Source organism: Nerophis lumbriciformis, linkage group LG28, assembly GCF_033978685.3.
Source record: "Nerophis lumbriciformis linkage group LG28, RoL_Nlum_v2.1, whole genome shotgun sequence".
Lineage (NCBI taxonomy): Eukaryota > Metazoa > Chordata > Actinopteri > Syngnathiformes > Syngnathidae > Nerophis > Nerophis lumbriciformis.
Window position 1 is genome coordinate 26,439,285 of NC_084575.2, and position 12,183 is coordinate 26,451,467.

Consider the following 12,183-nt stretch of genomic DNA (forward strand, 5'->3'; position numbering starts at 1 on the left):
AGACCCCACGGCCAAAAGGCTCCCAGGAGGCAGATCCAGAAGCCCACAAAAAAGCACCGCAGAAGTCACGAAAATGCCACCCCTTGTCACACAGCCCCAAAGGGTCCCAAACCAGAAGGGGCACATGACCAGAGACAGGAGCAGACCCAACAAAGCAACCAAGAGAGCCGACTTCACACTTGGCCTCCCACCAACTCTCGGCCAGTGTCCAGTCCGCATGGATGAGCGAGGATGCGTCCAAGGAGACCAAGGCGTCTGATACCTGCTTTTCAGCCAAGACACCGTGAAGTCCGTCCTTCCCCGGTGCCCAGCGGTAGCTCGGCAGCCCTGTCTCTTCATCCGCATCTCCTCTCCTCCAGTCTCTCCAAACGGACTCCGGTGTGGCAGAGACCCAGCAGCTGGTCCCCACGGCCAAAAGGCTCCCGGGAGGCAGATCCAGAAGCCCACAAAAAAGCACCGCAGAAGTCACGAAAGTGCCACCCCTTGTCGCACAGCCCCGAAGGGTCACAAACCAAAAGGGGCGCATGGCCAGAGACAGGAGCAGACCCAACAAAGCAACCAAGAGAGCCGACTCCACCCTCTGCCCCCCACCAACTCTCGGCCAGTGTCCAGTCCGCATGGATGAGCAAAGATGCGTCCAAGGAGACCGAGGCGTCCGATACCTGCCTTCAACCAAGACACCGTGAAGCCTGTCCGTCCCGGTGCCCAGCGCTATCTCCGAAACGCCCTGTCTCTTCATCCGCATCTCCTCTCCTCCAGTCTCTCCAAACGGACTCCGGTGTGGCAGAGACCCAGCAGCTGGTCCCCACGGCCAAAATGCTCCCGGGAGGAAGATCCAGAAGCCCACAAAAAAGCACAGCAGAAGTCACGAAAGTGCCACCCCTTGTCGCACAGCCCCAAAGGGTCCCAAACCAGAAGGGGAGCTTGGCCATAGACAGGAGCAGACCCAACAAAGCAACCAAGAGAGCCGACTCCACACTCGGCCGCCCACCCACTCTCGGCCAGTGTCCAGTCCGCATGGATGAGCGAGGATGCTTCCAAGGAGACCGAGGCGTCCGATACCTGCCTTTCAACCAAGACACCGTGAAGCCCGTCCGTCCAGGTGCCCAGCGCTATCTCCGCAGCCCTGTCTCTTCATCCGCATCTCCTCTCCTCCAGTCTCTCTAAACGGACTCCGGTGTGGCAGAGACCCAGCAGCTGGTCCCCACGGCCAAAAGGCTCCCGGGAGGCAGATCCAGAAGCCCACAAAAAAGCACCGCATAAGTCACGAAAGTGCCACCACTTGTCGCACAGCCCCAAAGGGTCCCAAACCAAAAGGGGCGCATGGTCAGAGACAGGAGCAGACCCAACAAAGCAACCAAGAGAGCCGACTACACCCTCGACCGCCCACCAACTCTCGGCCAGTGTCCAGTCCGCATGGATGAGCGAGGATGCGTCCAAGGAGACCGAGGCGTCTGATACCTGCTTTTCAGCCAAGACATCGTGAAGCCCGTCTGTCCCGGTGCCCAGCGGTAAACAACCCACATGAAAACATGTGAAAAATTAAAAATAAATGTAGTATTGGACATGTTCTGGACATTACTTTACTTATATCCTGTAAACAAATACTGAATATAAGAATTGCTGGAGTAGACTTGGGGAAGTTCTGCAATATCTATGTGGGTGGATGACTTGAGGGCATGGGTAGGTAGGAGACTTCCATGTGAATAGACTTCTGTGTCACGGCAACATTTTAATAATGAACATACTCACCCGTTTGATGCAAATGAAAACATTCTGGTTACGCCTGGCTGACAGACCGAGCAGCAGGGCTTTCGGTCACATGGGATTTGTTGTGTCTGGGGTTTGCCTTCCCCCTCTGCCAGTGCGTGTCGGTGGATTCATGACCATCTCGTTTGCATTCACAGGTACCGCGTCTTGAGTGCACCGGAGACATGAACTGAGGAGACACTGGAAATTATAATTTCCTGACGTCTGAGATCGTGGCCAATCATGACATCACAGAAGAGCTGGGGAATTATCGGCATTCTTGCCGCAATCACGCTTTTCTGTACCGTCCATATGACTACACCCTTAGATATTCCCCTGGAAGGTTAGTGCTGTTTTTTTACATTTGTGTAAAATTGACTGAATATGTTTGTTTTTTGATCAACCCAAAATGTACTTAGTAACAACATAATAACTATCACTATTGCATTGCCAATCATTGGCTTGGGATTCTCTGAAATGTACATGTTTTCCCCATGGGTGTTTGAGTTTTCTTCTCCAAAAGTCCAAAAAGGTTAGGTTAGAATGTTGCATCCAATGTCCATGTCATTGGTGGTTAATGTGCCCGATTGATTGGCGACCAGTTCCGGGTGTTGAGCTAAGTGTTTTTAAAAGTTTGCGTCGTTGCTCTTCAAATCTTCAAAATGCCAATTCAAAGTATCACAGTTGTTGTTGTTTTTTCCATCTTATCATGTTCAGCAGTTTTTAAAGGGCAACTGCACTTTTTGGGGAATTGTGCCTATCGTTCACAATCATTATGAAAGACATGATGACGGATGATTTTTAAACATGCATTCTAAATATTAAATACATTTTATCAAAAGTCTGCTTACAATGGAGCTTATGGGAGCTGTTCAATTCTGCCTCTACAGCCCCTAAAATACATCCAAACACCTCTATTAGTATTAGGGTGGTGTGTATGTATGGATATATATATATATATATATATATATATATATATATATATATATATATATATATGTATGTGTGTATATGTATATATATCTCTATATATATATATACACATATATAAAAAAACAGATATACACACAGATTTTACCATATATACATACATACATACACATACATACACACACACACACACACACACACACACACACACACACACACACACACACACACACACACACACACTCACATTTGTGTGTGTGTGTATATATATATATATATATATATATATATATATATATATATATATATATATATATATATATATATATATGTATGTGTGGGGAAAAAATCACAAGACTATTTCATCTCTACAGGCCTGTTTCATGAGGGGGGGTTCCCTCAATCATCAGGATGATTGAGGGAACCCCCCCTCATGAAACAGGCCTGTAGAAATGAAATAGTCTTGTGATTTTTTTCCCACACATACATATATTGCGCTCTACTACGGTATCGAGCACTATTTTTTGGATAACCTTATTAAGACATATATATATATATATAATAAAAAAAAAAAAAGAGTTAAATAGTTTATCGGATTTTATGGGCGTAATAGAGGAGCGGAATTTTATTTAGGTTTATTTAATATTTAGAATGCATAAAATAAAATAAAAAACATATGTCGTTTTGTCTTTCATAATGATTGTGAACAATATGCAACATTTCAAAAAAAGTACAGTTCCCCTTTAAGATTTTATATTGATTTCGAATTATCCTCGTAGAAACAGGCCCTAAATCCAGCTTTTAAATCTTAGTTTGCTTCGTTAATACTTACTCCAGACACGTTATCGCTATCGGTTCTTCAATTTTGTTTTGTTGTATTAATTCTCATTCAAAGAAGGAGGACAGACAGGTTGATTATCATCAACGGTGTTTCGAAGAAACATAAGTGTACAAACCCAATAGTGAGGTCTTATGACGCCCACAGCATTAATATACCAATGGCTCCCCAAAACAAATTAAGAGTTGATTGTCATGTCATGTACGGATGTACTTTGTGGACGCCATCTCTGCTCCACACGCTGTAAGTCTTTGCTGTCGTCCAGCATTCTGTTTTTGTTTACTTTGTAGCCAGTTTAGTTTTGGTTTCGTTCTGCATAGCCATCCCTAAGCTTCAATGCCTTTTCTTAGCTCTTGTAGGTGTACTGTAACCGCCTGTCACATCACGCTGTGACTTATTTGAAGTTTTTTTTGCTGTTTTCCTGTGTGTAGTGTTTCAGTTCCTCCTATTTTGGTGGCGTTTCCTGTTTTTTTGGTATTTTTCCTGTTGCAGGTTGATGCCTTCCTTTGAGCGCAGTTCCCCGCACCTGCTTTGTTTTAGCAATCAAGACTATTTAAGTAGTTGCTATCTTTCTTTGTGTGGACATTGTTGATTGTCATGTTATGTAAGTATGTACTTTGTGGACGCTATCTCTGCTCCACACGCTGTAAGTCTTTGCGGTCGTCCAGCATTATGTTTTTGTTTACTTTGTAGCCAGTTTAGATTTGGTTTCGTTCTGCATAGCCATCCCTAAGCTGCAATGCCTTTTCTTAGGAGGACTCACCTTTTGTTTATTTTTTATTTGAGCATTAGATACCTTTTTACATGCACGCTGCCTCCCACTGTCGTCTACAAATTGTGATCACGACAAACCATCGGGGTCTCACAAAAAATATTTTTAACCCAAAGAGGTGAGATTACACAATATCCGTGGATCTCCGTGGACAATCTCAGTGGTTGCGAAACACTGGCATAAACAAGGTTGGTGAACTTCACAGAAAAGGCTACAGGCAAAATTCAAAGTTGCATCAAAACCTTGGTAATGTTATGCAGCGTTGCTAATAAATATGCGACTGTAAAAGAAATACTGCTTACCATCACGTACAGATACACAAAAAAAAAATGCTCTCATTGGGAAAACAAATCATTTGAATAATTTAGATTAGAATAAACCAGGCCAGGGAGTACACTTGCCATCATCAAGCGCTGTGTGAATGGAATACATTTACAGCCATTATCATGCTTGAATCAGGTTTCTTCTATTGTTGGTGTAGGCGTGTATCGGAGTTTCCTTGGAAACACATATCAAACCTCTTCTTCTAAATTATTCAATATTGTCTCTTAGGGTTCCATAAAGAACAGTTCAAACAGATTTCTGAAAAAGAAAAACATTTTGGAGATCAGTCTTGGGGGGCTGAACATGCGACAAAGATTAAATCCCCAGCTAACTGACTGTTTTTGTTTTGTTTATCTTCTTATCTTTCCACTGCTGCCATGGATGTGCTAGTTTTAAGTCATGTAAACAGTAAGTTCATTTCTACAAACTGTTGCTTTGTGTTATTCACCTTCCATCTGTTCATCGACTGCCATGGTATTACCGTATTTTTCGGACTATAAGTCGCAGTTTTTTTCATAGTTTGGCCGGGCTCCAGTGCGACTTATACATGTTTTTTTCCTTCTTTATTATGCATTTTTGGCAGGTGCGACTTATACTCCGGTGCGACTTATACTCCGAAAAATACGGTAATCATTAGCTATATTTGCTTCACCATATGCCATACTTACCAACCTTGAGACCTCCGATTTCGGGAGGTGGGGGGTGGGAGGGCGTGGTCGGGGTGGGGCGGGGGCGTGGTTGGGGGCGTGGCTAAGAGGGGAGGAGTATATTTACAGCTAGAATTCACCAAGTCAAGTATTTCATATATATAGTGTATATATATATATATATATATATATATATATATATATATATATATATATATATATATATATATATATATATAGCTAGAATTAACTGAAAGTGAAGTCTTTTCTTATATATAAGAAATACTTTTATATATATATATATATATATATATATATATATATATATATATATATATATATACTTATATATATATATATATATATATATATCAAGAGGGACAGAGACAGCGCACAGTGCATGTGGATCACATGTTACCATGGCGAGAAAACATGGAGAGACTGCCAGTTATCTAGTCTCCACCAGTTGCAGAAAATGTGCCATCAGTACAACTGGACAGTGCTGTTTCAGGACCATCAGTGAGTCAGACACAAACTAGTCTCATCATTGCACCAGATTCAAGGGCTGCTGAGTTGCCATCATCAGAACCCAGATCACCCACAACAAAAACCCCACCAGTGATCCGCAGTTACCCAGAAAGGTTTCGAGTGCCACCAAAAAAAACTGAATCTCTGAAGACAGTATAAAAATCTGTGTTAAAGATGTACAAATACTGTTTGTATAATAAGCATGTTATTGTTTACAAATGAGGGTTAAGAGTTCAGTACTAAAAAAAGAAAAATAATGTGGCTTAAGTACAGTTTTTTAATTGAGCTGCTGCATTTTTTGGTTGGGTTGTTTGGGTGATCTATGTTTGTCTGTTGCCATCTCCTGGTGAATGTTGGCTATAGCGTACTGGGGTTACTTTTTGGTTGGCCAACGATTTACGTGGTGTTGCGCACCTGACGTCAAGTGTGTGAGTCTGTTCTGAAGTCTACAGTAAAGAGACGTACTTCATCACCCCGCCTGTTTATTGCCTCCAACTCAATATATTACAACAACATTGCTCCATGCAGACTCTCCAGGTCCGCATGGAGCTGGAGGGGGCGTGGCCTCCAGGTCCGCCTGAATTTCCGGAGAAAATTTGTCCCGGGAGGTTTTCGGGAGAGGCGCTGAATTTCGGGAGTCTCCCGGAAAATCCGGGAGGGTTGGCAAGTATGCCATATGCGCATTAAATTCTATGTTGGGCTTGTATTCCCTTTTAAATATACTGCTGACACTGTGACGTACAGTACATATAGTAATCTTTTTTACCCTTATTTAATATTATTATGATTATTAATTTGATCCTATTGACTAATATTACAATATAAGTGGGCACAAAATATAGATACAGTGTGCCTTAGTCTACCACAGTGGTTATGGTGCATTCCATTGACCTCGGAAGTTGGAATGACGTCACAGCCGAATTATGATGCGTTCCAGTTACGAGGTCGGAAATCTAGATGACCACGTCCACGAAAGCTGTTCTTGCGCTTATAGAATAGAATAGAAAGTACTTTATTGATCCCTGGGGGAAATGCAGCATCACAGTTCGCTCACAATAGACAATAAACACTTATACATGTGAATAACACAAATACAGTCTATTATACCGCCCCAGGTGCATGTCTTTTGGAGGTGGGAGGAAGCCGGAGAACCCGGAGGGAACCCACGCAGTCACAGGGAGAACATGCAAACTCCACACAGAAAGACACATGCACTAACCCCTGTACCACCGTGCTGCCCGCATTTGACTATATATTTATTTTTGACACCTCAGTAAAGCCTGGAAACCATGCACTGCACACGTTGCTTCAACGTGTGAAGCTACGATGAACTTAAACAAGGAATCAGAATGAAATAAAAGTGTCCAAAAAGTGACTTGCACTGAGCCTAGTCTATAAAATTTTTTACACCTCCCTGATACCGAAGTACATGTCAAACTACTTCCATAACGTTAAACCACATTAAACCCAGATTCCGATCCAACAAAGGTCTTAACTCATTCTCCTTTTATGCCACATCAATATGGAATGCACTCCCAACAGGTGTAAAAGAAAGTGGATCTCTACCCTCCTTCAAAACCGCACTAAAAGAACATCTCCAGGCAACTACAACCCTAGACTAACACCCTCAACCCACCACATCCCACCTCCCCGGATTGTAAATAATCAAATGCCCATGCATCCATCTTCTTCCGCTTATCCGAGGTCGGGTCGCGGGGGCAGCAGCCTAAGCAGGGAATCCCAAACTTCCCTCTCCCCAGCCACTTTGTCCAGCTCCTCCCGGGGGATCCCGAGGCATTCCCAGGCCAGCCGGGAGAGATAGTCTTCCCAACATGTCCTGGGTCTTCCCCATGGCCTCCTACCGGTCGGACGTGCCCGAAACACCTCCCTAGGGAGGCGTTCGGGTGGCATCCTGACCAGATGCCCGAACCACCAAATCTGGCTCCTCTCAATGTGGAGGAGCAGCGGCTTTACTTTGAGCTCCCCCCGGATGACAGAGCTTCTCACCCTATCTCTAAGGGAGAGCCCTACCACCCGGTGGAGGAAACTCATTTCAGCCGCTTGTATCCGTGATCTTGTCCTTTCGGTCATGACCCAAAGCTCATGACCGTAGGTGAGGATGGGAACGTAGATCGACCGGTAAATCGAGAGCTTTGCCTTCCGGCTCAGCTCCTTCTTCACCACAACGGATCGATACAGCGTCCGCATTACTGAAGACGCCACACCGATCGTCCTGTCGATCTCACGATCCACTCTTCCCTCACTCGTGAACAAGACTCCGAGGTACTTGAACTCCTCCACTTGGGGCAAGATCTTCTCCCCAACCCGGAGATGGCACTCCACCCTTTTCCGGGCGAGAACCATGGACTCGGACTTGGAGGTGCTTATCCCCATCCCAGTCGCTTCACACTCGGCTGCGAACCGATCCAGCGAGAGCTGAAGATCTTGGCCACATCATCTGCAAAAAGCAGAGACCTAATCCTGCAGCCACCAAACCAGATACCCTCAACGCCCTGACTGCGCCTAGAAATTCTGCCCATAAAGGTTATGAACAGAATCGGTGACAAAGGGCAGCCTTGGCGGAGTCCAACCCTCACTGGAAACGGGTCCGACTTACTGCCGGCAATGCGGACCAAGCTCTGACACTGATCATACAGGGAGCGAACCGCCACAATCAGACAGTCCGTTACCCCATACTCTCTGAGCACTGCCCACAGGACCTCCCGGGGTACACGGTCGAATGCCTTCTCCAAGTCCACAAAGCACATGTAGACTGGTTGGGCAAACTCCCATGCACCCTCAAGGACCCTGCCGAGAGTATAGAGCTGGTCCACAGTTCCACGACCAGGACGGAAACCACACTGTTCCTCCTGAATCCGAGGTTCGACTACCCGGGGTACCCTCCTCTCCAGTACACCCGAATAGACCTTACCGGGAAGGCTGATCAAATATAAATAATCAAATGTATATACTTGTTCTTATGCTTTCTTAGCTCACTATGTTCACTGCTCGATATACATATCCTACCAAGTCAGACCTACACTGTTTCAATGTCCATTTCTCAGATGATATAATTGTTGATGACGGAATTGCTGATATCAACCAAACCTAACCCCCTCCACATCCCACCCCCCGGATTGTAAATAATGTAAATAATTCAATGTATATACTCTGATGATTAACTTGTGTGATGACTGTATTATGATGATAGTATATATTTGTACCATGAATTGATTAACGTGGACTTAAACAAGTTGAAAAACGTATTCGGGTGTTACCATTTAGTGGTCAATTGTACGGATTATGTACTGCACTGTGCAATCTACTAATACAAGTTTCAATCAATCAATCAATCAATCAATCAATCAATCCAATATGACATTTTACTACTTGGGAATTCTCAAGTTTTCACATCCATGCATGCTGTGCTAATGCCAGTGATTATGTAATCATTCTGAATTTTAAGGAACTCACATTTTCATGTTCTTTTGATCCGCGGCCCAGTTGAGCAGCTGCCCACCATCACTTCCCAGTCTCCGAGCTCTCTCATCGCCTTCCCGTTTGACGAGAGTTTCCCCGTGACGTGCGAGGCCAAAGGGAATCCCGAGCCAGAGTGAGTAGCGAGCTTTGCACCACGTCGACATAACGGGTAGAGAGTGATGAAAGCTTGTTAGCGGCCCCCAAAAAACCACAACACATACTTCTCAGCATTCTGAACGTGTGACTGACTTAGCGCCAGAATTGGGGAACAACAACAACAAACAGACTACAATCCCAGCTGCAGACTTCCCCATCTCATGAGTGACTTTCATTCTACAGATTCAGATGGATGAAAAATGGCCAGGAGTTCGACCCTTTCTTAGACCCCCGGCTGATAAAAGAAGAACAAACCGGGACCTTTGTGATACCCAATAACGGGAACCTGACAGAGTACCAGGGAACATATCGCTGTTACGCCTCAAACAAACTGGGGACGGCCATATCAAAGGAGATTGAATTCATTGTCCCACGTAAGTAATGTGTACACCTGCCTGTGTGTGTGTGTTCTTGTATTTATACCCTTCTTGAGACATCAACAAGGAAAAAGTACCTTCCATTTGAGGACCGGTGAACAAGTTAGGACCGAAATCATGGTCCCAATACGGAAAAACTTTGCATCTGATAGAGAATGTCTCATTTGCACCCCTGGTGGTGAACTCTATCAAAATTAGGGTGGTCCCAAAAAGGAGGGATTTTTTTCAAATTGACTGTGTCGGTTTGAAAAGTGCTCCCCCTTTGGTCAACATATGAAATAACAAGTGTGTGTAAAAATTTGAAGTGCTCCCCCTCTGGCCAACATATATAATAACAAGTGTGTGTAAGAAATTGAAATGCGCCCCCTTTGGCCACATTTTTTTTAAATAAATAAATAAATAAATATGTATGTAGAGACATACTGTAATAACTTGAAGTAAATAATGAATATTAAAAACAAATTACAAACAAAACATTAAAAAAAAACAAAAAAAAAACTAAAAGCAGTCTTTTTCTCACAATGTGTCGACCCTTTTCTTATAAAATTGGGAACAATTTCTCATATTATTTCTGTTTCTGTATCATTGCGATATTTTTTCGTAAAATTATTACTTTTCATGTAAAATTATTACTTGTTAATGCAAAATGGTGACGTTTGCCATATAAAATTCCGACTTTTATCACAATATTGCCGATTTTTTTGTTGTTCTTGTGAAATAGTGATATTTTTGGAGTAAAATCATGACTTTGGTCAGTGAAATTCCGATTTTTATTATAATATTGCCAACGTTTTACAGTTTTCTTTTAAATCTGTGACTTTTGTCGAGTAAAATTATGACTCTTTTCATAAAATTGCCGAAATTTTGAGCTTTTATTATCTAAAATTGCGACTGTTATTGAGTAAAATTACAACTTTTATCATAGCGGGTGGACGGGGACGGTGTGGCGCGGTAGGGACAGTGGCCGTGCTAGCAACCTGAGGGTTCTTGGTTCAATCCCCACCTTCTACCAACATCGTTGTGTCTTTGAGCAAGACACTTCACCCTTGCTCCCGCCATCAGTGTGTGAATGGGTGAATGTGGAAATAGTGTCAAAGCGCTTTGAGTCTCTTGAAGGTAGAAAAGTGCTATACAAGTATAACCCATTTACCATAATATTGCACAAATGTTCAGTTTTTCTTGTAACATTTTGACTTGCGTTGAGTAAAAATATGACTTCTATAATAATACTGCCAAAAAGTTTTTCTTGTGAAATTGTGACCTTTTTCTTGTGAAATTCCAACTCATTTGTCACAACATTTGCATACTATGTATATATTATTAATGTTGTATATACAACTCTTTATATATCTAGAAATGGTGGTCCTAAAGAAATAAGCATTTTTCGGAGATCTCAAGAAGGTGACAAGTACAAGAATATGTCTGTGTGTGTGTGTGTGTGTGTGTGTGTGTGTGTGTGTGTGTGTGTGTGTGTGTGGTGCTCTATTAGAGCTCCTTTAAAGCGAAGTGATTCAAGTCCAGTCCTGTGCAACAATAGCAGCTGTCCCTCCCTGCAGTGAGTCAGTCGAAGGTGGCATGTTTAAAGTAAATATGGAACACTGAGCATGTAGCCTTTCCACTCTATTTGCCACATTTGTGTTTTCGCTCCCACACATTTTAAGTACAAAATCCACTCCAGGGTTGACCTCAGCATAAAAAATCACTCACATTAGTGATTTTTTTTTTTTTTTTTTTTTTTTTTCCCAGCCTATGTGCAGGTTGAATCCTTAAACATGCAATTGCATTAGTGCCATCTTTTGGATGTGGAGAGAATTGCAACAGTTTGTTCATGTTAGACTTGTTTTCCCTCACTGTAGTTTTTCCCCCCCCTATTTTTCTAGATGTACCGAAGTTTCCAAAAGAAACTCTTGATCCAGTTGTGGTGGAGGAAGGTCAGGCTTTTATCTTAAACTGTGACCCACCCAAAGGAATACCCCCTTTCCAGATCTACTGGATGACTATCAGTGAGTGATACCTCTTATTGTGTCTACAAATTACTTCTACTTGGTTTGTTGCCCCATTTCGTTCTTTAAAGGGGAACATTATCACAATTTCAGAATTGTTAAAACCATTAAAAATCAGTTCCCAGTGGCTTATTATATTTTTCGAAGTTTTTTTCAAAATTTTACCCATCACGCAATATCCCTAAAAAAAGCTTCAAAGTGCCTGATTTTAACCACCCGTCCATTTTCCTGTGACGTCACATAGTGAAGCCAACACAAACAAACATGGCGGAAAGAACAGCAAGCTATAGCGACATTAGCTCGGATTCAGACTCGGATTTCAGCGGCTTAAGCGATTCAACAGATTACGAATGTATTGAAACGGATGGTTGTAGTGTGG

The 12,183-nt window shown here is 42.9% G+C and overlaps 1 protein-coding gene across 9 annotated transcripts in view; it reads left to right on the top strand.

The window, feature by feature from the left end:
- The window catches only part of chl1b (cell adhesion molecule L1-like b), a 389,182-nt gene that overhangs the window by 137,878 nt on the left and 239,121 nt on the right, over positions 1-12,183 (top strand). For 7 of the 9 annotated variants that reach the window (XM_061923977.1, XM_061923976.1, XM_061923971.1 and 4 more), the window contains exons 2-6: positions 1,908-2,092; positions 5,004-5,021; positions 9,293-9,401; positions 9,608-9,798; positions 11,682-11,804. In XM_061923977.1, the coding sequence (XP_061779961.1) occupies positions 1,993-2,092; positions 5,004-5,021; positions 9,293-9,401; positions 9,608-9,798; positions 11,682-11,804 (541 nt within the window). In that variant the 5' untranslated portion in view covers positions 1,908-1,992. The remainder of the gene's footprint in view (positions 1-1,907; positions 2,093-5,003; positions 5,022-9,292; positions 9,402-9,607; positions 9,799-11,681; positions 11,805-12,183) is intronic. The other 2 variants (XM_061923973.1, XM_061923975.1) reach the window with 1 other exon arrangement.